This window comes from Lonchura striata, chromosome 4 (assembly GCF_046129695.1).
Source record: "Lonchura striata isolate bLonStr1 chromosome 4, bLonStr1.mat, whole genome shotgun sequence".
NCBI lineage: Eukaryota > Metazoa > Chordata > Aves > Passeriformes > Estrildidae > Lonchura > Lonchura striata.
Window position 1 is genome coordinate 31518980 of NC_134606.1, and position 27415 is coordinate 31546394.

At 36.9% G+C, this 27415-nt stretch overlaps 1 protein-coding gene across 24 annotated transcripts in view; it reads left to right on the top strand.

Moving 5' to 3' along the window:
* SORBS2 (sorbin and SH3 domain containing 2) overlaps nucleotides 1-27415 on the top strand; it is a 144547-nt gene that overhangs the window by 61540 nt on the left and 55592 nt on the right. For 8 of the 24 annotated variants that reach the window (XM_031504735.2, XM_077782873.1, XM_077782876.1 and 5 more), the window contains exons 3-9: nucleotides 4576-4625; nucleotides 11459-11551; nucleotides 12166-12192; nucleotides 13191-13315; nucleotides 14303-14920; nucleotides 22091-22570; nucleotides 27194-27338. In XM_031504735.2, the coding sequence (XP_031360595.2) occupies nucleotides 4616-4625; nucleotides 11459-11551; nucleotides 12166-12192; nucleotides 13191-13315; nucleotides 14303-14920; nucleotides 22091-22570; nucleotides 27194-27338 (1498 nt within the window). In that variant the 5' untranslated portion in view covers nucleotides 4576-4615. The remainder of the gene's footprint in view (nucleotides 1-4575; nucleotides 4626-11458; nucleotides 11552-12165; nucleotides 12193-13190; nucleotides 13316-14302; nucleotides 14921-22090; nucleotides 22571-27193; nucleotides 27339-27415) is intronic. The other 16 variants (XM_021540397.3, XM_021540225.3, XM_077782882.1 and 13 more) reach the window with 8 other exon arrangements.

A 27415-nucleotide genomic window follows, 5' to 3' on the forward strand; every position in this document is an offset into this window, starting at 1 on the left:
CTTACTGCTGCTGAGTACAATGTGACTTATCTGTTGTGTTCCAGTAGAAGTTTATGACCATGTACACATTATTCACCATCCCAATTGTTTAAGGATCCGATCAGTACATTTCCAGATAATGTGCATGAGTAATATGTTCAACAGCACTGCACTTAGCATGAGGATCTCTTCTTTTAAGAAAAACTTAAAAGTTAAAATTACAAAAACTGTGATGTCAATTGTCTACCTGTGTTTTTCTCTTTGGTTATCTATCTGAAATCACTTTAATTAGAACTAGAGTTCTAGCTTCTGAGTATTCAGATCCTTATAGGGTGAGGCAATGTAGTCTAGGGCAAACAGCATTTATGCTTCTGTTTAACATAAAACATAGAAATAGTTCTGTGGGGCTTTCACAAAGCCCATACTAAAGCATATGCTCAGCATAGGCCTTGCTGTGCTGGATCTTAGTAAAGATCCCCTGACACTTTGAGGACTTCTTGTTGCATGTTAATAAAACTGAAACATGGGGGAACCATTTTCATTATAAGCATCATCTGCTGTGAAACATTTTCTCATACAAAGAGTATATTTGCATATAAGCTTTCTACCTTCCTATAGGCTCAGCAAGAGACGACTTCTAGCAAGGAAGTCTCTGGACAGTTTTTTCTTGGTGCAAGTGTTGTCACAATCTAAACATTTGGGGTTTATCAGGTTTTCATTGCATTCTCATTGCTGTAGTTTCCCGCTAATAGTGAACATCTAAAAGAATTTCTGCTAAGTAGGGAGAGAAATAAAATAGTCAGCTTCACTGTACTTTCAGAACTAATGCTTCATACTTTTTTTTAACCCTCCTCACTGTGAGTGTATGAGTTGGCATATGAAGTATACCGACTTGTTGCAGAGCAGGAATGCTCTGCAGATTCTTAATGATGTGCATTAAAAGAATATACTGCCACATGCAAAATAGGATCCTGCCTGGTAATTAATATGTGTTTGTAGATCACCTGCAATGTTTAAACTGAATAAACAATCCTTGTGGTAAACTCACCACTGATTCAATTCCTTAACTTTGCAGATATTTTCTGAAGTAGATTACTCTCTCAAGCTCAAACTGTGAAACTGGCAAGCAACATTAATGGAAGTCTGACACTCCCTCTCATGCAAGTCAGGAAAACTCCCGTCTTCTCCAAATATCTGGGAACTATTCTCTATCTAAGAAAATGAAAATCTGTAATTTTCCAGCCAGACACACATCTATACTGCTGTTGATCCATCTGCACTCTGTGTTCTAAATCAATTGCTTCTCTCACCAAAGGTCCTTGGAGTAGAATTCAATACAAAGGATGGTAACTATAAAGAGCACATACTAGAATTAGATTTAGAATTAATATACAGAAACTCTATCAGAACTCTATCAGAAAATTACATTTTAAATCTGCTTTTTATAATACCTTTTGTGACATGGCAAAGAGTGAATAACAGGTAACTTAGAATCACAGAATTGCTAAGGCTGAAAGGGACCACATTGGGTCATCTGGTCCAGCCTTCCTGCTCAGGCAAGGTCATCTTTGAGCACAAAGCACAGAACTGTGCCTAAATGGTTCTTCTGCCTTAATGTCTGTAGGTACTTGAAGATCTGAAAAAAATTTGAATTAAACTCCTAACAGTAAAGTCATGCATCTTGATTCATGAATAAACTGAGGGTGGGGAAACCTTCCTTGACTTCGCACTAACCCTTTTTATAGCTCCATATGAATGTGAAACAGAAGGGGTGACAGAATGTTTTCCTTCAGCACCCCACACTTCAGAATTTACTGGGAACAAAAGTAATTACAAGTAGATATCAGGGTCTCTTGGAGAAAATAGAGCAGATGTCAATGAGATTCCCACAAATCTTTTCAGTAACCTCTTGCAATGGAAAGAATTTCTGAGCTGTTAATCACTGTAATATTATCAAGGATATGTATTTATTGAAACTAAATGTCGCAATGGTAACTGCAGATGTATGCAACACAGCGGACCCATTTTTGTGCATTAGCACAGTCATTCCTTGCTGCTGCATTAGCTCTTCCAGGTGAAGCTAACTGTAGAAAAATGCCATGAAGATTAATCCAGTATTTCCGTCTGCAAAAGCTGGGCCTGTGTGTGTGCTGACTGATCTTTTACCTCAGCATCAGAGATGAGGTGTGAGCCCAATCCAGGTGGCTGATTTTGAAAACTCACAGCTCGCAGTGGTGCTGTGTGTTCGCACGGCCCTCGCACGCCTTTGTTCTGCCGCAGCGTTGGCTGGCTGAGAGCTGAGCGTCTCAGCTGATCACTGGGTGTGCATTTTGGCACTAAAGTGCCTGATGCTTCCAGTGCAACATTCATTGCCTCTGTCAGGGGCAAACCCATTCCCAAAGAACAGTTTTCAGGAGGAAATTAAGAAGGAGCAGAAGTACAAAACAAAACCAGCCCTTTGCTCCCTGTTCCTCCCCCCACCACTTCCCTCTTGAAGCAAGGATCTTAAGGATTGATTGAAACAATGTTGAATAAAATTATTTCAGGCATATGGCTTTTAATTTCGTTGCATTTATTTGGCTTCTATCCCAGTATCATTAAGTATTTGAATGGTGCTTTAGCTCTTTAGAAGCAGAGAATTCAAAATAATTTTAGTATTAAATACAAGGCCTGCTGTTTGCATGCGTGAGATTTGGATTGCCTTATTTACACACATATCTTTTAGGTATGCAAGATTAAGCTGTTTTTCAGCAAAATTAGATTAATGTGGAAAAATTAGTGATTTGTTTGAGGTCCCTCAGTGAGTGTCAGCGATGTGGCCTAAACTGTTCAGATAGAAGCTGCCATGCTGAAACTGAGTTTTGTCTGTTAAAACTTCAGTAGGAGTTAAGCATGCTTTGGGTAAATATATCAAAGCCACCTGCTAGAAATCATTTTAGCTCTGCAGTGTTCCAAGAGTCCTGTCTGGGTCTGAAAATAAATATCATGTTGCATTTTGTACCTTATATGTGGTACGGTCAGCAATTCAGTTCCAGGCTAAAAGAAGGTTTGGAAATGGTGTCTCCTCTAGCAGTCTGAAACTGCAGTGGGAATTTGAGGCTGTAAGAACATTCTGTAGCAGTTAAAGAAATGCAAAATTTCAGTCATAGACCATACTGTAAAAAAAAAAATAACCTTAATTTTTAAAGTATCTTTTAAAAATTTGCAGCAGTAGTTTGCTGATGGCTGCAGCAGAAGAATAATATAAAACTTCATTCACTGCCAGTTATTTATTCCCATAGCTCTCAAGAAATACAAAAAAATCTCAAAAATCAAGAAATCTCAAAAAAATACTATTTTTTTGACCAGTGGAATGTCTGGCTTTGTTATTAATACAAGAGTATGCATGAATATACATGTTACCTCAGAGGTACAGTTAATTCAGGGTTCCTGTTGAGTTGAACAGAGCCTGGAATTCTGTTTTGATATTTTGTTTACTTGTATTAATTAGGACCTTAATCTCCCATCATAAAAATGGCCCCTCATGCATACCTTCCAACTTTCTCCGACATAACCAGGCAGTTTATATTTTTAATTTATTTTTTGAAGCTGTATTACATTACAAAATCTGATTTTACCTTTGTTTTATCTCGGACTTGACGTGGGAATAATGAGAGGAGAATGTTTTTGACTTCTAGTGTTTTTGCCCATTTGCTAAAGTACTTTTAGGCAGTGTATATGGAACAATACAGCTAAGCCTGGCTAGTATGCTGGTGCCACTTTATCCTGAGATAAAGCTGTGACCTCAACTGGCAGTAGGTGGAAAATAGTGTCTGCTCCTTCTCATAACATCAGTGGGTTAAAGCTGGCTGTTATATAGCATGTTGTGAGTTTTTTGCAGTTGTATTTTGACTTGTGTTTTACTATTTGTTTGTTTGTAAGTAATGTATGGAGTTGGGATATATAAATAGATTAAACCTTCGTGTGCACTTTATATTATTTTGGTGCAAATTATTATCTTTAAAAAGTGACCTGATTTGCTACTCCATTAGGATTCCTGTGAGTGCCAAGACACACGTCCTGATTCTGTGCATAGAAATACATCAAGCAACATTAAGAATGTCAGTTTTGTCTGGATAGACATATTAAATCACTGGATGAAAACAACCACATCTGCTTATAAATCGTTGAAAAAGACTTGGTAACTTCAGCAGCTTAGAAAATATTTGGAGAGACCGACTCTTTACATCTTTAGTTTGCACAAAGGAGTGAATAAACCTTATAAGCAGCTTTTAAAAATATTTCCACATTCCTGTATGGAAAATATTTTTAGTTTATAGTTTCAAGACCAGAAGTTAATCACTAGTTTTTTAATCCTACAGCAAATATTTACAAGAAAGCTACTAAACACATGAAGATAGGGTGACTTATAATGGCAGTGAACAGCTCATCTTTAACTTTGGAAGGGCAAGCAATACGAATTTAATTAAAGCAGTGTTAAAATAGGACTGCCATTTGTATCACAGTGATTCTCCACCCCTCCAAAAAGCTCTGCTGCCCTTTTGTACCACACATTCTTGTCCTGTGCAAATTAATAGATCATTTTATTTTCCACAGGAAATCTGAAGACTTTTATAGCAAATCCTCCAGTGTCAAAATGAACACAGGTATGCTGCATCTCTGAGATTTTTTTTTTTTGTGTTGTTTTGTGATCTAAGATCCCAAATTTACTAGAATTTACATAAACATATTGTACTTTAGGTGGTGCTGAACTCAAAACAAACAAGATATTTTAACAGTGTGCCTGCTTATGTGCATTTGTATCCCATATATAAAACTTACATACATGTTTTTCTATGTATGGAGATATATGGATACACAAAATAAAAGTGCATGCTTAGACTTCTGTGCTTAATTTAATAGTATCAGTTTTGTGCGTGTGTGTTTTATGTGAAAATACATAGTATGAGGATATAAGAGTGATAGAAAAGTGTTATTAAAGCATTACATTTTCCTAAGAAAATGCACATGCTTTAGAAATCCTTTCTTTCCGTTCTGTACTGTCACTAAATTAAGGGGCATATAACTCCTGTATTTTAAACTGCGCTTCAGTATCAGCTGAGGATAATCTTGAGGGCATGTTATATTTACAGGGCTTTGTATTTTCTTTCAAGTTGCTGTAACAGATGAATTGACCAAATTCAGGACTCTATGGAAAGTTATCTTCATGATCTATGACAGCGTAGTAATATTTGCTCCTGAACTTGTGAAGTCAATAAGATAGTGCTGCTCTTTGTGCTGGAAGGGGGAATAGGCCTCTGAAAAGCAGACTGCTGAAATCCTGGCCTCACTCGGGTGTAAATTTTCAATTGCTGTCAGCTCTTTTAGACTCCATAGGTGAACCGTCTGGTTTGCAGATTAACTGTGGTGCAAGGATAGACCTATCCATCCTTTCCAAGCCAGTGGCTTTATTACTGACTCTAGTGCTTCACCACGGCATGATATGTGGGACCTGAGGACCAGAACTACCCTTGAAGTCTGAGTTTCAGCAGCATGCTCTAAATCAAAGAGATTAGCTTTTCTGTGGTTTAGGTGGCATTATCTAGATCACTGTATTAATCCAGCTTCATGGCTTCCTGTTGTCTTAGACACCTGAAACTCAGTAGGATCCATTTTTGGAGCATATCTTTTAATACAAAGTTGAAATATATTGGGTCACTTGAAACCACTACATTTGTTAATAGAATAAACAGGAGAAATTAAGTTTCTTATTTGAGTGTGTACTTTTGTTCCCCAAAGTTTTGGTTGTTCTTAATTGTTTCTCAAATCCTAACCAAGGTGGTGTATTTTTCATTTATAAAAATACTTTTTGAAATTTGTGCCGTCCTCTCTCACTTTTGGTGGAGACGTCTTTCCTAAACACGTCAGTATGCATAATTCAGGTAGTACTAAAATACAACTCGTTTCATGGAACTGTAATTTCAGACGTAACTTTCCTAATCATTATACTATAATTACATCATGCTTTGCCATCATATGAGTCAAAATCATATGATAGAGGTAATTTTATAGCTTCTACTTCAAAAAATATTAATAAAGAGGTAAATTTGTGCTACTTCAGCCCTGAAGTATGACTTTGTTCGATGTTGTACTAAGATTTTTTATGTAAGTTATGAATAGTCAAGGGAGAAGAAGTAAGATTTAAATAATCTGTGGCTGAATGACTTCTCCTGGGGATTGAGAATCTTCTGGTCACACGGGATCCTTAAAAGCAGACCTTAAAGACCTGCACACACCTGAAATCCTCTCCAGTTACTTAAAGATACCATGATTTTAGATTGAACTTTAATCTACTGTGCACTTGGACAGTGAAAACATTTTTTCATCTTCTATATGCCTGATATTAATGTGCATGTTATCAGCTGCACTGAAAGGAAGGTATTGACAAAATGTGGCATTTATAGCTCTATTGAAGTAGTTTTTTTTCTGACTGTAAAAGAAAATTAAAAACCTGTGAGTAGAGTGTAAGAGTGGATATCTTGAAACTATCCATGCATCTATCTAAAGCATTACTTCATTAAGAAAGAGAGTGATTCAGGTGGAAGCTGTTCTGTGTCCCAGTCTGGCTATTTCCTTTTTTCCTTTTTTCCTTTCTTTTTTTTTTTTCTTTTTACTTTCTACACTATGCTGTCTTTTGAACAGGAGTGCTACAGCTTTGGTTTGGAGTTGGTTTTTCTTATTTACCTGCTTACCTACTGTTTTTTCTTATTTACCTGCTTTGTAACAGAAATTTGTACATGGTGCAATTGTAGGTTATCAGATGCTATTGATTTGCCACTCGTTTTTAAAATATGTGTTTCATTAATGACTCCTGCAGACAAATGAGCTCTCTAATTTGAAGCCAGTAACTGGTGGAGTGGCAAAGCTAATATATATACAGCTTTAAAAAGAAAAAGTAAATCTACTGCTTAGACTGGGTTCCTCTAATCCAGTGCTCCCTGTGGCTGCAGACTTGGCAGTCTGTCTCACCAAACCCTCCGGAAGATATTTTTGTCTACAGAGAAAATGTTTTGAAGAGCTTTGGTTTGCAATACTCTACCATATATGGGAGGGATTTTTAGCATTTGATGTTAATTCTGTACCACATGTTAGGAAGGAATATTCAGCAGCAAAAGGCCATTATGAAACATTTTTGAAAAAGCAAAGAAAGAGAGGTAAGATATTAGAGAAGGTTTTTCAGAAGTATCAAGGGTACTTGAGCTTCCTTTTGGAGTTTAAATGTTGTCATAATTTTAAAATAGTAGTCTCATAGAATGTGTGTGTGTGTTTTTAAACCCAGAGAAAGCAATCATCAACAGAATAAAATTTTAAGCTATATTTAGGGGGTTTCTTTAATAAGTCTTCAGGTATTTTGCAGATTGATCATTAACTTGGTTGCTCGATTAGCTAACTCTCAGAAAACATGAGCTGCCCCTGAAACTCACATCAGATTAAAACACAGGATAAATATATGCATGCATTGCTCATGTCAAGGAGAGGTAATTGCATTGAGGAATAATAAATGGATAGAAGTTAATAGTTAAAACAGATTTTTAGTGTCCATCTGTAAATACTTTGGCTGAATTTCACACAGATCATTCTTGATAAATGCATCTAATTTTAAAGCTGTTAAACAAGTTAGCTGTTTGCATTAGATGAAGCACATAAAGAACAGCCAAGAGTGAAAAGTATGCAGTTCTGGAAGACTGCAAATATTATCTGTTTGTTAAAATTATTAATGGAAGTCATTACATGGACTGTTCTCTTATATTTTGTCTAGGAGACAAAAACACAATTTCTTGGTTCCATGAAGAATTCCTGAGCAGATTGTTAAGCCATTTTTAGATCACTGAAGTAAATTAGGTGGGCTTGAGTTCCAGGCATTCTGCAAAAAATTTAAATTTTAGCAGCATGAAAGAACCAAATAATAGGTTTACCTGTCAGTGTAGATTATGTAATAAAAAACTCGTCAGCACATCCAAAAAAAAATTCAGAAAAAGAGTGGAAGGAGAGGAAGCCCAAGTAATAGCCTGCCCTGCCAGGAGACTCCCAGGCCCATCAAGGAGCCATCAAAGGCTTATCAATCTCCTTAAGCCTGGAAGAGCACAGGGACACAAGGGCAGACAAGAACACAAATCAGGGTGACCCAAGGAACAAAGGGTCTCTCTTGTCCAGGGCCATCCCAGGGATGTCCCAGGAAAGCAGGCATGGAATGAGTGGCAGACTCGATGTTTGAGCCCAGTTGCTGGAAGGATCCACTCTGTCCACATGTGCCATTCTCCATAGTGGACCTTCAGCCAGAGAGGGCAGGGTGGTGAGGCCATTGTGCCATGTTAGTGTGAGTGTTTGGAGTTGTGTGTCTGGCCATGGATGTGGTGTGTACATCTGTCTGCTGGGAAGGCATTTTCAGTCTCCCTCCGTGTTGGACCTGGGGACATAAAGAGGCAGAAGCTTGGTCTGTCTTGGACAGTTGGACCTAGCACTATATATTTACCTGAAAAGGTCAGAATGCAAGTAAGGAGGAAGAAGCCCTGCTCTAAAGACTTCTAAACTTGAATTCACTGTGCAGACAAAAGGAAAAATGATACCGTCCACAAGTACAGTGAATAGAATAATAATCAGCAACCTAATTTTTGGATGCCATTTTCCTTTTCTTTAATAAGCATTAAGAGCTTATTTAAAATTTCTTGCCCCTGGCTGCTCTCTCTCACATCTTCACACAAGGTCACCATCCTTTCATCTTTGCTCCCTTTATTTATGCCACTGTTTTTACTGACTCTCTGAAACAGTCTTTTTAAGAAGCCCACCCCTTGCTCCTAAATGAAATGGTGGTGTTTTGAATCGTCTCCATCTGGCTTTGGGGCAGGACCCAACCAGTAGACTATTTGTCAAATGCAGATACAGCTCACTTAGGATGATGCTGTCTCTAAATGGGAGCGACTCTTGGGGCTATGAATTTAGGGGGAAGGGTTAAAATGTGGAAAAAATTAAGAGAGGAAGAGAAAAAGAAGCTGCAATTGCATTTTAGGCAGCTGTTTTGATTGTGAGTTATTGCCTGACTTCATATTCTAGCACTGCCTGCAAACCTTAGCTGATTTGGGTCTCCTTTGCTTCAGTGTTAAAGCAATTCCTAGTGACACAGGATTCCTTCCTGAAGAATTTTTCAAGTCAAAGGAATTATGAGTGTGTGTATGCATATTTGTGCCCACATTTTTTATATATGCAGACATTTCGTACAGAATGTTTCATATAACCTCATTTGTTCCTTAAATAACAGCTATGTGGTATAATTGCTTATAGTTTGCAAGTGAAATGAACAGATCATTAATTCAGTCTCCCTTACTGTTTCCTAATACTCCACACTCCACTTAATGGGAGCCTGGCCTGAATGTAGATGAGAGGATGGAGCCCGTCATGCATCAATATGTGCTTAGCCACACACGTTCCTACTAGAAATTTTGCACAACTCAATGTTGTATAAATGTGAGGCTATGTCTTTACTGAGTGCTAATTAGATCTCGTTATTTTGTACAGATACTGATAAATAATGCAGGTAAAGACTTGTGAATATATATAAAATATATATGGGGTAAATATTGTATGTGATCAGTTACAATCTGTTTTATTTCTCTTGCATGAAGCCAAAACACTTTGCTAGATTATGTGTCTATGAAGTATAAAACTCTGACTCAGTTGAATTACATCAAAAACTAAATTGAAGCAGAATTTCCTGAAGTTAAAATAATTAAATGTTTGTAGTCAGTTTCCTGTTTTCTTCACTTTCTCTATCATGAAATTCAGGAAGGTAGCTCTTGAAAAATTGCAAATAAATTACCACTTAGTTTGAATAAGACCTGTGACAGTATAACAAATTTTTTTGCATGTTAGCTTATATTAAGTGTAGTATGCTTTCAAAGGCTGCCAATATTCATATTAGAACAGAACCTCAGTAGCTACACATCATCAAATCTCATTGTAATTACCTCTGATGGATGTCAATGGAGGGGGAAAAGGAATACAAGAATGGAAAGTGTAATTTTAATTACAATTTCCATTCTGTATTTATGTAAGCAAAATAAAACACATGTGCAGATTTGATAGCCATTGCCTTTTTGTCACATGTACAATGCTAATAATTAATGGCAGGTAATGTATTGCTTTCAACTACTGCTGGCTGATATAATTGGGCTTTTTGCCTTGCTCCTTGGAATTGGCAACGAGTCTTTGGTACCACTTACATCTAAGGCAGTGGCTCTGATGTTTGCCAATGTTAACAACTACTTAATGCATATCCTACAGGGCCTGTAGCCAGGGGACTATTGGAAATATTGGAGCAGCAGGAATGAGCAAAGAAATACCAGGAGCTTACTGCTCTTGCAGACCTGGATTAAAGATGATTCTGTGGCTCAAATTGCTGCTATTATGGCAAATACTTTCTGTGAATAGGTTGCAGGTCTTCATTAAGACCTTAATTTTATAAAACTCCCTGTCATAGGTTACAGAAATAAAAAGGCATTCATCATACTTGTTGTTCTTGACTTCATTGAAGCACTGAATGAAATCCCAATAGTATCTAAATACTAAAATTAAAATAATTATTTTAGTGAAGAGCAGAAAAGTACTCTAGTTAAATATAAGTGCTAATACTTATTAAATTTCTTTTACAACTATACTAGAGTTGCTAAAAAGTTAACTTGTGGGAAAGCGGTCTTCTAATAATAAGAGAATATTTATAAAATCAATGGCAGCTCCAGTGAGAGAGGAGTAGAATAAAGAAAGGAACTGAGCAAAATCCAGAAGGAAGATTTTTTTCTATACCTTATTTTTTAAAAATTATTTTAGACTTCTGTTCGTTTCCTCAGAATGTTATTTGGTTCCAGATATACATTTCTTTTATTTTTTAACTTATATTAGATAAAAAAGGGGAAGAGGGACAGCCAGTTTGTTCCATCAAAATGAAAAAGAATTTATGCCTTCACTGGTAATTTTGTTTCTTGATCCAAAAGATTGAACAAAAGTACTTTTTCAACTGATCAAACATGAGCTTAGTTTATGAATGGTGTCTTTCTAATGCATACAATTAAATTATTTTACAGTGCAGATTGTTGATTAATATTATTCTGGAATGCTTAAGACTTTATTTTGATTACTTGTTTGCTTTTAGTAATTAGCTGTAATTAAGCAGTTTTTCAGGTAACAGAGTGTACATATTTCCCTAGTGGATTAAGTATTAAATAAAGCTTTCTTCACTTATTCTCTGTGAGGTTTATTGTTATTTAAAGCTTGTGAAATTTTATGTATTCTGCTAATCTGCCAAACCTGCAAATTCATGCATTTCTGCAGCAGTTCCCTAACTGCATGCTTATTTTCATATATGTTGGGCATATCTCACACTGTGATGTGTTGCATGTGCTTGCCCCCTTTGTCTGGGGCTGCTGTCTGTATTGTTTTGTGCTTCCAGATAGCGGTGGCTGTGCTCGCAAACGTGCTGCAATGTCTGTCACATTAACAGCTGTGAAGAGAGTTCAGAGTTCTCCAAACCTATTGGCCTCAGGTATCAGCACTAACCACTGAGATACAACTTCTGAATGGCTTTTTTCTACTGTTGTGCATTCCTGCCATATTACTTTGCAAGGAGGAGAAGGGTAGCACTATTTTCTATTACACTGACAGATGTATTACTTCTACAATGCTTTTGAGAAGCAATGCTTTTTAGAAAGTGTTCTTAATTCCTCTCTGCCTATGTTTAGTAGCCATTCATGAAAAAAAAAAAATGGGAATACTTAGGAAAAAATTAATTATATTAGTAAATAAATTAGTAAATTAATTTTGCCCTTGATATGTGTTTTGGGTCTCACATCCCCTGTATTTTTTTCAAGATAATAAAGCATGAAAAAGAGGATTTGCTTATTACAAATTTTTTATTGAAACTTGATTTAAAAACTCTTCTCAAGAAATGGAATCTGAGTGTTGTTGTAAAATTATTGTCAGAAGCCAGATTAGTTTAAAAAAATTATGATGATTGTTTACCTAAAAATATTCATAACAGTTAAAACACAACAAATACTTATTAGACAGGCAGAACTACTTCTTATCAATACTCCTGTGTGTTTTTTGCAAATTTAATTTATTTCTAACACAAATTAATACTGGCTATTTCTTTTTCAGGGTCTGATTCTCAGTCTCCAGATTCAGGTAAATAAAACACTGTATTATTTATGTATCAGTGTAATACCATGTAAGTGGATGAATTACAACAGTCTTCTATATTTATTTGATTTCATTACTCCCTACTTCCTCATTCTTCAAGGAAAACACCTCTAAAGTTTTAATCCTAATTGTTAATGGTTAAGACCTCAAATTCAGGTCTCATTTGAAAGCAGTTATTCCCTCTAACACAGAATATGTTGTCAGAAAAATGAATTGTGTGGGAAAAAAACAGACTGCTAATTTGCCACCTTTAGCTTCATCACTGTGGCACCATACAGTGGTACTTGCTATTTCCTTTTTAGTGCCTTACTCAGGATTGCAAGTTCTGCCCACCTTCACTTAGCAGCCTGCTCACATAATGTGTTACTTTTCCCAGCTTCTTACAGTATTTTGTCTTCAACATCTCTCTCTATGTTTGGCCAGTGCTCTGAGGGCATTCCAGGTCTGAGGATAGAGAGAAAAACATGGTTGGTTGGTTGGTTGGAAAATAGAGGTGTCATTTAGATTTTGCAATGAGATTGGAACATTATTGCAACAACTAGTTGGGTACTGTGGTAAAATTTTGTGAAACTGCCATGACCAGCTGACTTTACATGAGCTGAGATGTTTGTCAAAATCTAACACAGCCATGAAGTTCAAGAATGTAATCTGAAAGTGAAAAAACTTGAGCCTGATTTATACAGAGGCCAAAGCACCAGCACCTCAAAAGAACTCTCAAGGTTAAAAATCCATAGTCTATATGAATATTGTGGGAAGATGTCTAACTGCCCAATACCAGAACTGTTGTCAGTGCTTGAATTCTCTAAATTTTGAAGATTAATACTTTGTAGAGTGGCAGCTTTAGCCATGTTCTTATAACTTCATGTTAAAACGGCATCATTGTCAATTGTGTAGTTTGTTTAGCAGCTGGGCTGCTATGTTGAGAGCAGTGTAGATGTACTAATCACACCAAAAAATGTTTTCATTCTTTTTTATTTAAAAAGCCTGGCGATCTTACAATAATGGCAGTAGAGAGACACTGAATGGAGACGCTAGCAGTTCATCTCTTTCAGCAAAAGGTTTTAGGAGCGTGCGGCCAAATCTACAGGATAAAAAATCACCAACTCAGGTAAAACTGGACACACCATGTTTAATGCTATGCCACTGCTGGGGGGTTAGCACTTATAGATGGGATACCTCTATGAAACATTGTCTGATGCCTTGCAGCTAGTGTGACTCACCTGCTCATGTGGGTCACTACAGACTGGTTTGCTGCATAGATAAAGCATACTCCACACAGGCTGTATGCCCCCAGGTTAATTACCAGAAATTGCTTCCAATGAGCAAGACAGCTAAATAAAACTAGGTCATACACAAGTAAAAGCTTTCTAGGAGTGTTCCCAGACTTCAAAGAGTATTTGTTAATAGTTTACACTTTGAAAAATGCACCAGTCATCAAAATATCTGAGAATTAAAAGTGTATTAATTATATGGTAGAAAATGCTTCTGCCTGTTTTGCAGAACAATGTAATTAGAACACACTAAAAACAGAAACAAAAAAAAAATCAAGCAAAAAACCACACAACATAAACAAAAAAAAACATCCCCACACTTGGAAACATCTTTATCTGTCCAGCAAATATCAACATACCAATTTTAATATTCTCTCTGGTACTCTTTTAATTAAAAAAATTAAGAGGCTCTGTGTTTTATTTATGTGTGTTACCTGTGAATAATTGCTTGCTAAATAAGATCACAGAGTGCTTACATACCTAAATGCTTTCACAGCAATAATTCTTTCTCAGTGTAATAATTGTTTTTTAAAAGAAAAGGAATGATTGTGGGCTTCCTTCTGATCCTTTCTGATCCCACTTTGGTCTAAGCAGATGGAACATCTAGCTTTTTAAACAGAAGTTGCACAGGAAATGGTGGTGGGAACCTGACCAATTTAGTTGTTCATTGAATTTATCAATGTTGAGATGAAGCCCTTTAATTTACTAGTTCCTTTATTTAAATATAAAAGTAAAACTGAACTATATCTCCTACTAACATTTACTTTCTTTCTGTTTCTTCTTCAATGTTATTTTTCTGTGTGTGGATGCTTTTGGCAAATAAGGCACCTCTGCCACCTCCTAGAAAAGAAAGCTTTCGGAAAGCAAGAGTAACTAATCACGAGAACGAAATTAATCTCCAGGCAGTAACTGCTGGTCCAGCTAAACACCACCTCACAGATACTGCCTATTACACTAGCGAGACGTTTGTTCAGGAGACAATGTCTTCTCAAATAGCTAACACAAGTGTGTCCTATGCACAAAAAATCATTAAACCACTGACCTCAGTCTCCAGTGCAGACACAAGCACAGTAGCTGGCATTAGTACTACTCTCCATCAAGGCCAAAGGCAACAGGCTCAGAAACGTAAGATATCTACCCTGAAATTAACCCGGACACGTGGCCCGGCAAGTAGCGCTCCTTGTAATTCACAGCAACAGCTCAAGCCTGTTGAAGAGCCAGTATTTTCACAAAGGCCTATCTCACCTGCCTGTAACCCCATGCCTGAGATACACACAGCATCTCTTTCCGTTCAGATAGTTCCCACCCCTGACAATAAAGCAGAGCCTGAAATCCAAGACCATCCACCTAGTATTTCTCCAGACACTTCAAAGATGTCTTCAAAGGATTTGGGACAAAAGTCTACAGTTCTTCCTTCTTCACAGGCTCCAGAATGCCATGTGGTATATTTAATTTTTCCATCTTTTATTTTAGATTTTCATGAATCACTTAATAACAATCTGTTTAGTTATACTTATATTACCAAAGCTAGATCCTGTGTTTTCTGGGTAAAACTACCTGTCATGTGGATCAAAACAGAAATGAACAAAAACTGAAAGTTTTGGATGGTTACTAAAAAAAAAAATTTAGCTGAGATGGAAGGCAGACTTCTTTTTTCCTCTGTGAGCACTTTGCAAAGTGCAAACGCACCACAGGAGATTAGTGTGCTGTAGGGCATGCATCTCTCAAGTGGCTCTTCCTAGAGAGGATTGCATTAGAAGGTTATGCTGCCATAGGTGCTGGAAGGATCAAGTATGGATAGTAAGGTTAGGCTGAGTTGGTTTGAGGGAAGCTTAAATGCACCTCTGTCAGTTTTCTAGGGCTGCAAAAAGTACATTTTGCCAGTCAATGCTTTCTAAAAGGCTGGGCACTGCCATCTCCTATGTGTCCTGTGCAACAGAGCTTTTTAAAGAAAATGGGTTTGTAAATTATTTGTCAACAGCCTCCACACAAAGCATCACGGGTCACTGAACTTCTAGGTCCATCTGTTTCCCCTATACCTTACACCTACTGAAATGAAAATTCTTTAATTATACTGATTTTACCTAGGAGAAATGGGAATATCAGACACACAGCATAGGACCAGAGGAGTCTGAGCAGGGTTTATCACCATTCCGAAACTCACTGAGTCAAATAAAATAAGCCTGGGCACAAGAAAGCAACAGTGAATACATACTAGGTAAAACAAGAGCTCTAAATAGGCTTTGTAATTTCTACTCTGCTTTACCTAGCCACATTAGGATTTTTCTGTTTTAAAGATAATTATTCTAGTATATCTACCAATATAACAGCTTATCGGTGTTTGAAATGGACATACAGATTGCTGTAGGTCTAGGCATGTCTGCCTCAAAGCTTTGTCTGAGTGAAAATCCCATCCTGGCATATTTGTGTTCATCTAGTTCTGCTGGAATCATTGAGGCTACTCTGAAGTAAATGCAGCACTCTCTTGTAAATTAAAAAGTCCATGTACAGCCCTTTTATCAACAGTAGTAACACATCTGTTTTTCCAGACTGAGGTTCTTTCAGAACATCACATTCAACCAGGTCTCTACTCTGGAAGGCATAAGTATCTGCATTAAAAACAGGATAATTTTAAAGTCTTAGTATATCTGTCTCTCACCCTTCAAATCCCAAGTAAAATTTTTGATCAGAACAAATTTCTAGTAAATTATATGGCAATGGTCTGCAATGCTTCTTTTGAATTCTCTCCATTAAAAACAGGAGCTCAGAACGATTAATCACATTTGTCCTCCTCAAGACTAGACACAAAACTGTCATCTTAAATCCTTCTTAGGCTGCATGAAATTTAGAACATTTTGAGAAAAAGCAAGTTGCTTTACCCTTTAAAAGAACCAGTCTCATACTCAGTGATTTTTGTCAGGTACGACAAATCAGTTCAAACAAGAGCCACAGTAAAGGATCCGTGTCAAAAACAGTAAGGAAAGCTGAGCAACAGCTTTTTCTGGAAGCTAGGGTAGATATGAAGCAAGTTGTTTAAATATAGGCATCAAAGGATACTGTCACACAGCAGAACAGGTGTAGGTGTGTAGGTGTGGCCAATACAACTTTTGAATCTGTTATCTTTTCACTAAAAAATAGTTGCTCAGCCTGTTGGAATATGATGGGCAGACAAATCTCTCAAACAGAAAGTATGATAGCTAACAAGGATTAGGGAAATACCTTTTTATGATCAAGAATAATACTCAAATTCAAATCAGAAGGACTAAAAATAACTCATCTTCTAGCTGTTTTTTTTTTTAGAATTTTAAAAGTCAAAACACATTTTGCATTTTCCTTTTAATTTAGAATCTTGTTTAGTTTCACTTTGAGTTGAAAAAAATCAGAAAAGTATCTGTGGCTTATTTGGCAATTCTGCACTTAGTTTTCTGCCTTTTCCTTGGTTTCTGTCTGTGGGAAGCACTATCAGATATTTGGCTACTGGGCTGCTCTGAATAAAAGGAGAAAATTTTCAGTTAATCACAGAGGTCATTAAGGCATGTAGCCATGTTTTCAAGCTGTAGCCCTTTATGGATCTCTTATCTGCAAAATGCAGCTGACATTTTCTCTGATATTCAGCTTTGAAATAAATTTTAATGAAGGGGGGGTGTATTTGGCATCACAATTGAGTCATGGAGCCAGTGGTTTTTGTAGCTCCTTGTTAAAATACGCACCTAAAACTAGAGTAAAATCAGCATGTGAGGTGGTGTAAAATTCTGCATTGGGTGAGTTTCCAAAATGAAGATGCCATGATCTAAAATGAGAAGTAGAGGCTGCAGCTATATGTTTAAAAATATTTATTTTCTAACTCAGATCTCAGTTTAAAACCCTGAAATTGTTCTAGCTAATGCCAGATATTATGATCCCTTCAGTGCTATATATCATAGTATTTGCAAAGTTCACAATTTCTCTCACATAGAAAAATAACTTTCAGTATACTATGCAGAATAGTTTTTTTCATTTTTAAAATCTGCCAGCTTTACAGGACATTGCACGTACTTTTGTACGTGCAGCTTATAGTTGTATGTCAAGCTATGTCCTCAAAGGATGCTCTCAGACTGTAGATTAGGCCTGCCAGCAGTGTTGAAAGCTGTCAGAGAAACTCTCAAAAAACAAATACACTTAGAAAGGTGCAATTCTCCCTCTGCATCTGGGTTTATGTATGAGAAGGAGAATGTGGTAAGATCAGGTAATCATCTCTTCTTAAGAGGTAATAAAGAGGAAATACTGTGCATGTAGGGTATCTGTGTCTGGCCAACATGCACAACTGTATTTTGTCTCAAAGTATGGAAATAAACAGCCCATAGGGAGCTTTTGTGGTCGAAGTTAATGTATCTTGCTGTGATGTGCTCCTATTTGCACTTTATTTCAGTGCTTATCTGTTGAAACTTTAGGAGCAAGCAGAAGTGTGCTATGACTCACCAAGTGACATTTTGTAAACACTCCTACTCAGAGAAAGGTTAAACCCCTCACAAGTATATATGAAAATAGAAGCATTCAGGTTACTCAATATTATTACATTATTACAGTCTTAATTTATAACAGAGGTGCTGCTTCTTTGTACCATACTGCAGATACAAGAGAAGAAACCGTATCTATTTCAACAGAGAAATTTGTATTTTCTAGTGTGAAACCAGTGGAGGTAAATTTTATTGTCCAAGTTCCTTATAAGAAGAAATTATAAACTGATAAAGACTTCTGAACTGCATCTTCAGAAAGAATAACCTGATATTTTTTGATTATTTTGTTCCCGGGTTCCTCAGTGTCCTATTGTTCTACATACCACTGTCTGAAACTGAGGTTGCAAAGCACTTTTTCTGTTATTTGAATTCCTCAGATGGTTTAGTCCTGATGTGCTGGAGGAGTAAAACATCTATAGCAGATGTTTATTAAAGTGTTTCTTTTGACAGCCTTATAGCTGTAGAAGTGTGCATCAAGGAAAATAAGCCCAAAATTTAAAAAAAAAAATTAAATCAATTCATCTAGTACATTTCTGAGTTTTAGGTATTGACAATATATAGAGTGATATGGAAGAAAGAGAAAACTGGTTTCAGCATCCTGGGTACAGATGTGGAGCAAAGAAAACTGAGCATGTATTTTTTCATTTTAAGTTCTCCATCACCTAGTATTGCTTTAGTCACAAGGGCTGAACTCCACCTCCTTATACTGAATTTAGAAATAAGAGGGCTAGGTAGAGAAATGGGCACTGGAATATAATTAGCAGCATTAGTTTGGGCATTTTGAAATCAGCTTTTAATAATTAAAAATAGAGGTATTTTTACCCATTTATGCAAATGTATGGGTGTAATTTGATTGTTGATTACTAAACTCTGCTATGTATTAACACAATGAATTTATTCACTTATCTCTGAGTCTCCTTATCTGTGTCTTGACTGTTGAAGCAAGGCCAGGACTCTGGTGTCATTAGTAATCTCACACCACTCCCCACATATCTTGAATTAAAGCAAGAGATGACTGGTTTTAAAACCCATACTAGGGTCACCTGTTTACTTTATATGAATTGAATACCAGCTGTGTTCTTTGGCCTGACATTTTACTATTTGATGGAAAAGAAGTGTTTCAAAAGACCAGCAGAAGGCTGCTCTTCAGACCTTGAATTCACATCAAGACTGATGACATTCATCTGTCTCGCAAGTGTGGCTCCACAACCCAAGACAGCCACAATCAAGCTAGTTTTTCATCTATCTATTTGATTAAGTACTTATTTGGCTTTTCTGCCTGACTTCTGCTAGCATTTCTTGTGCTATATCAATAACAAACCTAATCTGAAGCATGCTGAATGGAACTAGTATTAAAAGTTTTCTGGAATGCATTCAGCCTTGTCTTTCTCATATTTTTCGCAGTGAAAAATATAAGAAAATATGATTCATATATGAAATTGCATGCACAGTGAAGAATACGGATTAGTAGTAGCCAGTTGTATGTGTTTGAGACTACCAACATTCCATGGTTTTTTAGGTGGTATAAATCAGTTTTCAAAAACAATGCTGTTTTAAATCACAATTTCAGCCATTTTTTCCCAGATAAATGTTTATACACACAAAAGTATTCTAGACTCAGGCAGAATAGCAGTTCTACTTTACAAAGCCAAGAAGCTTCATGTTGGGAACCAGCACCTATAATTGCTGCATTCCTTCTCTCTGCAGTGTAAGAATAATAACTTTATATTTTTTTTTAAGAATTTGGCTTGATGAAATCAACTGTTATTTACCAATCACAATAAATTAAATTCTTTAAAGTCTCAGTTTCATTAGCTCTCTGGATGCACCCTGAATATCTGTCCTTGTGTTGTCCATCCCTTCTTTTCTCAAGCATGCAAGAAATCTCCTCACTTCAAAGACAGGTTTACTAGCTTTCTCAGCTCCCCAGGATTTCCTGTTATTTTAACTCTATAGAGATTAATTTACACATTTTGGCTCACTAATATGTAACTTTTTTTCTGGAGATGCTGAGAGGATAAGTGGTCTCAAGAACTTCAGAGCTTGTTTTTGGCTCTGCCTCATAATTACAGCATGATCTCCTGTTTCCTGTCTTTTGCTGGAGATCTTGATACGATCTTGATGACATAGATGATGAAAATCATTATGAATGATGATTCTGTCTCCCTTTTATGTACCTCTGAGGTGGAATTACAGTTTCTTATTTGTGTATGTAAATACACACATCTTAAATCCCTTATATATTATGCTGTATAATCATCATAATTTTTCATGACATTATTTTAATAGTACTCCGTTGTTCTTATGAGGTTTCTATTGGCAAATTAGTTCTCTATGAAAATACTGTGTCCTTTTACAGTCAGACATTCAGTTATTATTTTAATTAAGAGTTAATCTGTTCAGATTTCCTCTATGAAAAGATTAAGTTGGGGATGTTCAGTTATTGCTGTGAATAAGATTTGGATTTTAAGCTGTTTGACTAAGTTTATTCACTGTTTTGACTGCAGATTTTTACAGCAGCTTTTGCCTATTGTTGTGTACCCTAGAGATCCAGTGATTCCAAAGATTTATTTTGAATCAGTTGGAACAAGTAATAGATGTCTGTTCACGTACTCAAGATTCTTTTCTGTAATGCTTATTCGTAGGGATGGTCCCATTGACCTCAGTAAGGCTATTTGTGTAAATTCTAGTTGATCTCAACAAGAATTATGCAACTGGAACCCCAGTGACCTCTTGTAAGTAGCATAATCTGGGTTGTGTTCCAAGTCTTCCATAAGGGCTTTAGAAGATATTTTCAGATTTTGGATTAAAATGCCAAAATGGCATTTTAATCTGATGGCTTGAAACATTTTTTGAATTATTAAAGACATCTGCCTAGTGTAAGCATAGGAAAGAACCATATTACTGGTAACAGTGTGATATGGATGACAGAATGCTGCTTTTTTAAGTAATATTTACTACATACAGCGTCTTATTGTTTTACATGAATTTAAAATCCCAAATACTCTTTCCCAGTAACTATTCCAGATGTCCTCAGCCCTATCAACAGTGAAACCATTAGTGCTGAAGTAGGCAGTATTTTGAATACTTAGAAATTGATGGAAAGCTTGTGGTTAATAGGCAGCATAGAAGGATTTGTGCAGCTGTTTAACAAATACTTGATGCCAACATGCTTTATTTCAAAAGGAAGTTGCAGATGCAAAAAGCCAGTTGCAGGACTAGTTTAAACTGAGTGAGTGATTTGAAATGACAGAACATAAAGCTCATACATTGTATAGCAGTTTTCAGAAGCACTCTTATGAGACTGTTCCCTTCTACTTTTAAGGAACTGCGCTGAATCCAAACAACTGGCATGTTTTGTTTTAGTATGTCTTGTTCTTGTGCCCCCAGTCTTTGTTCCCCAGATTTATACCAGTCACCCTTATGTCCTCTAATGTTGAAAAGACTTCTGTGCATACACCTTATAGAATAGGTTGTGACAGGGTGCTTCCAGGGTGCTTGGAAATTCTAAGATCATCGAAATATTTTTATTAGAGAGGCAGTGGAGAAGATGTATTCAGTCACAAGAGGCAAAAAATTCTCCCACCTATCACTTGCAGATCATATGAACAGTCATTATGTGTGTTTCTGTATAGCAGGCAGTCCTGCTCATCTTTATATTACAGTTAATTTCAAAATCACACCTGTCTTTGACAAAAAAAAAAGTGTAACATTTACTGAGATCAGACTTGCAGATACATTTTTGCTTTGAAAACTACATGGACATGACATTCTCTAGCCTCATATTTACGTGAAGTATAAAATAATGTGATCCCTCTCAATGCACGATAGAGATCGTTAATATATGCAGTACATTATGAATATTCATCCTCAGCACACTATGGTTTCTGGCATTGCTTCCACTAGTATTTTATGCATTAATTTCTTTTATGTTGTCCTACTCTAATATAGAGCATGGTTGATTTATTTCCTAATCTTTGTAAATGTGAACTTCCTTGGGTGGCTGAAAAACTTACACTTCTGTGATTCCCCTTCACCCAGCAAGAGGCAAAGGAAAAAGTTCTTTATTCATTAAGTAATCTGTTTCTTTTCTTATTTTTTTTCCTCAAATCTCAGCTTGGAAACCAGAAAGTAACTTCCCCTGTGATGGAGGTAAATGCTTCACAGACACACAGACAAACAGCAACAGAAGCTTCTCCACTGCCTCTTCCTTCTCCTGTGGTACCAGTTAACAGAGCCTCTTTCTCACCAGACAGTGGCACCCACCTAGTTCCATACTCTTTGCCAACGCTTGATGATTTTTTGCCTTCACGCTTTTACAAAACCCCTGCCCTGTCCCAGTGCCCGTGCCAATGCCCGTTCCTAGCTCCTGCCAGTGTTGCCCAGGGGAGTGAAGCAGCCTCTGTGAGCACAGACTCTGCCATGAGCGAGTGCTCCTCCCGCACAGGGAGCGAGTGCTCCACAGCTATTCTAGATGAGCTGCAGACCTGTAGCTATGATACTACTGACTGCTCTGAAACACCTTCCCCAACCTTGAGCCAGATGTCTGCTGTGTCAGATGGCACCACCTTAACCAACACTGCTGCCACTTCTCATGTAATTATGCTTCCTTTTTTCCTCCTCCATTTTGTTCAAACAGGTTGTCAGAGGGGAACAGAATTCAACTTTGTCTGTTATCCCATTACACAGACAAGTATTTTGTTAATAATTTTCCATGGTCACAGTCTGACAGTGATTTGTAACAGTTGTTAAAAGAAAAAATCATGGACATAGCAGATTTGGGAGTAGGAAATGATTGTTGCATAGTTGTGTGGTCAGCTAAGGTGTATCAAATACTTTGCTTAAAAGAAAATAAACTCAAGAAATACTTGTTCTTAAAGCAAGCATTCCATGGAGTTTGAAGAGATTTGTTTAAAATATTGTTAACAATTTACAGGTTTTTGGAGTCTGGACTACCACCATTTTTGATTTACACTGATATGCAGATTTTAATAATATAATTTGTAAATTCATAATAAATGTTTGCAGTATTTAATGCAGTTTTTTCCCCAGCCATGATGACTGCACAAAACTGGTTTTCTCTAATTAACCTTTTCCTCTCCTAAGCACAGTTTCTTACAGGACTGAACTGCATAAATAATCTTGACTTCTTCAAGTGTCCTGTTACTTTTCTCTTGGTTAAATCAAGGGAAAAGTCAGTATGTGGTTAGACACTTCATACATACTTCATTCACTTTCCTGTACCTTAGTATACTCATGTATGGGGAGAAAGAAGGTATGGAATCTGGGTCAAACCCAGATCACTTTTGATTTCTTTTGAGATTATCCACATGATTAAAATGAATCAGAACAAAGCCTTCATTTAAATTGAGCAATTCATTGCTGAATTGCTAAACAGAGATGTTCTGAATCCAAAGTTTTACTGGGTCACAGCAGTGTTCAAACTTTGTATGAATACTTTAGCATACAATAATTTTCAAGCCTGAAAAGAACAAACAGTATATATATATTAAGCTTTGTGTATAATTTATAAAAAGTATTTTGAGTCCAACCTTGCACATAGTCACCTGGAAAGCCAATGATTGTTTGTCATTGTTCTGGATGCTGCTAAAAAAAAAGTCCAATAGCAGGCGTGTAAAAGCTTTAATGCTTAACTTCTGTAACACAGCTTGGAAAACATTTTTTTTTTTTAATCATTACTGTGAATCTGTATACAACACAGTACTTGTAGCCAAAGATACCATAATCAGTATAGACTGGTTAGACAGAGTTAGTCTCCCAGTAGAAGACTATGTAATAATCAGATCTGACCACCACTTCCTCTTTTATATATGGCAGGGATGAGCATAACATTTGTTCACCATTAAGAGACAGAGAAAAATGAAAAGACACTCACCCAAGAGCAAAAATCCCCAAGTAGTCCTAAGAACTCCACAGAAATTTAACTGCTGGCAAAACCCAACTCTGCAGTTTAGAAAAGTCATCATCTCCCACTCTCTGTGAGAAGAGCCAGATGGATAAAAATGCATCCATGGAATGAAAAAACAGTGAGGAAGCTGGTGGCACACACACATGTTGTTAGTGGCTCTAATCCTGGAATCATCTTCATTCTCAGATTGATGTTGATGAAAACCACTGGGAGAATGATCAAAGTAATATAGGACTGGGCCATCCACCACTCTACCTGCATAAGATATAACTATGCTTTAAAGACTTCATGTCCACATAGGGAATGGTTGTTTATTTTTGAGTTTTTTAATGAGACTAGACAAAAAAAGTTCTAAAACAACTCCTATGAAGAAGCAACAGCACCAGGAAGAGCTTAATCAACAAAATTGACAAATATTAAGGCAAAAGGCAGAGCTAAAGGTAAAACTCTGGTCAATTTTCTTTACCTTTAGTCACAGATTACAGATTCTTTGAAAACCTGAAGTACAAGAGTTGTAATTCTTATTTGTGCCTCTGCTTAGAATTGGAGTTAAAATTAGAGAACAGCTGGTTTTAGAGGGTGTTTTTTCTGGTTTTATTGCAATTATGAACATTTTCCCTATAAAGTATTGTCGGTGGGTCGTTCTTTTTCATGTAGTTTGAAATTTTGGAATCTAATGGAAACTTGGAAATGGAAGTGCACATTAGAATTTTGCTTTTTCCCAAGTTCCATGACTGTCTTGAGTTTCAATTGATTCTGAGTATTTTAACCTAATTCATTGTCTTGAGGTCAGGTGTGTGCTGTGCAACATTCTTGCAAAGACCTACTCAGATATCCATAATGTGACCTCTTCTCCCTGTCTCAGCAGAGGGAAAGTTAGAAAGCAGCTCCAGTTCCAGATGGAGGCCTTCTTCTGTTCTTTTTCGGAAATCCAGAGAGCTTCTCTTTCTGATGCTCAGGCAAATTAATGGAATTTTAAACCTGATACCTCATAGGAATTTTTACAGGATCTTGATTATCTTGCTGCAGAAGTAGGTGGCTCTACTTGCAGTGGAGGACAGGTTAGGTATACTGGAGAAAAAAAAAAACTAATAGAGATTGGTAGGGAAAGGTACATAATGAAATTTATTTTTCCAGTAAATTGGAAAATAGGTGCATTTTGGTTGAATAAGGTTTTTTTTCCTATATTGTCTTCTTTTCTCACAAAGATCACGTAGGAAAGTGTCTAACTCGTGAATTGGCATCTTAAAGGATTTCACTACAATGTGGGAATAAACTTTGTCACCTTGACTTAAAGTGTCACATTCTCGTATTGAAATGTCAGTAACTACCAAATTATTCCAAAGGAAGAAAAGGCCTTTGGTAGAACTATCTTCTATAGCTAAAATGTGCAAGATGCAGCAGATGAACAAATGTAATAGCTACCTTCACAGACATTTTCCTCAAAGATAAAATCATTAGAAACTAAGAAATTATTGTGGAGCTGAGATCTTATCTAAAACCTTCAGAAGCAAACCTAAAAATGTCATATATGAACATGCCACATAGACATTTATGACTAATGTCCTTCAATTACTTGTGTGAGTCCTGTTTTCATGAAATTTTGTACTACTTAGTGTAAGTGCCTTACTGTCTAACTGAGCTATTTGGTAAAGTCCTTCTCAGGAACATCTCAGTCTTTTACTATAGAAATTCATAGAAGTCTCTTTCCAGTGTGCAAAGAACTCACACCAGTTCTGCTCAGAGCAGCAAAGCCATAGTAAACGAGTCAGAAGGTGTAAGGCTCTGCACGTGGTTGTACCCTGCCTTCCCTAGAAACAAGCTTTCTCACAGCATGTAGGAAAAGAAAATAGGTGAACACCTGAAGTAGAGGAGAGATGGCTGGCCTCAGTTTGAAACCTTATGTGGAAACATGCCTTCATACTGTTGAAATGCTGTCTTTGAGTTATGTAGCTCTTCTGTTCCTACATCTCCAAAACTGGGGTTTTTTTGGAGGAGAGGATCACATAAGAAAAACCAACTTGTTTTTGGTTCTAGAGTTTATTAAGAGAGGAGATGTTTAAACACAAAACTTTCAATAGAGACATCACCACAACATAAAATTTTCAGCTCATTTCTGAAAACAGGCATCCTTAAAATGAGAAACCCCCGAATGCATCTAGAAGTTCATATGATGTCTGCATAGGACCCAGAAATGTTTTTTTCTCTCTTAGCTATGGGAGGCCAAGATGTTAAAAAATTCAAATCAATGCAGTAATCTCCAAAATAAAAATGCATACAGAAGGCCAAGAATAATTTATTTTAAAAATAATGTGCATTTTAGTATGCTTTTATTTATGCTTTGCTGCTTCAGGTAGTCTCTTGTTTACATCTGCAGCATGTTTTAGTTCATTTGTTATATGAAATTGAGCAAAGTTTGTAGTTCTTCTGATTCAGCTTTAAAGAACTGTTCTGCATTAAAGATGTTGCAGAGAGCTTCCCTTGCTTTTCTGCTGGAATATTCACTAGCCTCTTATTTCATTCAATGCTTTCTCCGTGTCTCAGTTTTGATTCTTTCAATACTCCCCATAAAAGTGATACAGACTCAGTGCAGAGATTCTAAACCTGGGGGCAGATAGTTTCCTCTTGTGAAGTACCTCTAGTGACTAAACCCTAAATGGCTTTAGGTGCTTGCTGCTTAATTGCCAGTTTGCTTAGCTCTCCCATTTTTGATTTTGTTCTGTCATTTTGTGTTTGTGGGTTGTTGGTTTTTTAATTGGTGCAATTTATTTTTATTGTGATAGATTGCATATCAGCATGCCACAGTCACTCCAGCTGCCTTCCATTTTTTAAAGACATTTTTGTCACTCTTCTCAGCTAGTTATAATGAGACTTTTCCCTTCAGTCTGCACAGAAGCTCCCATTAATATCCATAGTGCTTGAGCATGTGCACTAAGGGAATATGTCTCTTGGTGTGAGGGATCTGTGGCAGACTGAGGGGAAGAGTGAATTCTGTGTTTGTGCAATTTTCATTGCCTTGACCATGATCCCTCTGTCACCTTCCCAAGACAGCATGCATCACAGCCAGCACACACAAGGAGAGAAGAGGGGAGGTATAAGGTATACAAGGAACACACTCTGCTCCCTTTGTGATAGGTTTTGTGTTGCAGTGAATGCAGATGCCATTATGGCTGTGTACCTGACAAATGGTAATTGCTGCGCGGATGACAGTCTTGCATCACTCTTTCTTTGGGATTGCAGTCGGAAAGCTTTGTGTGTACTTTAATGGGATATTGTTTTGTCTCTCTCAGGCTCAGATCACAGTGAATGGGAATTCTGGCACTGCTGCCAGCCCAGTGAGTCACTTTCAAAGGCCTTTTTCCCCTTCTTCAGCTTACCCTCCACCAGCTTCACTCAATTCCAACATTGTTATCATGCAGCATGGCAGGATGATGGGTAAGCCTCACACAGAATGTTTGCTTTATACATTACGCAACGTATTCTGATTCATGTGGCAAAGACTGCAAACAATT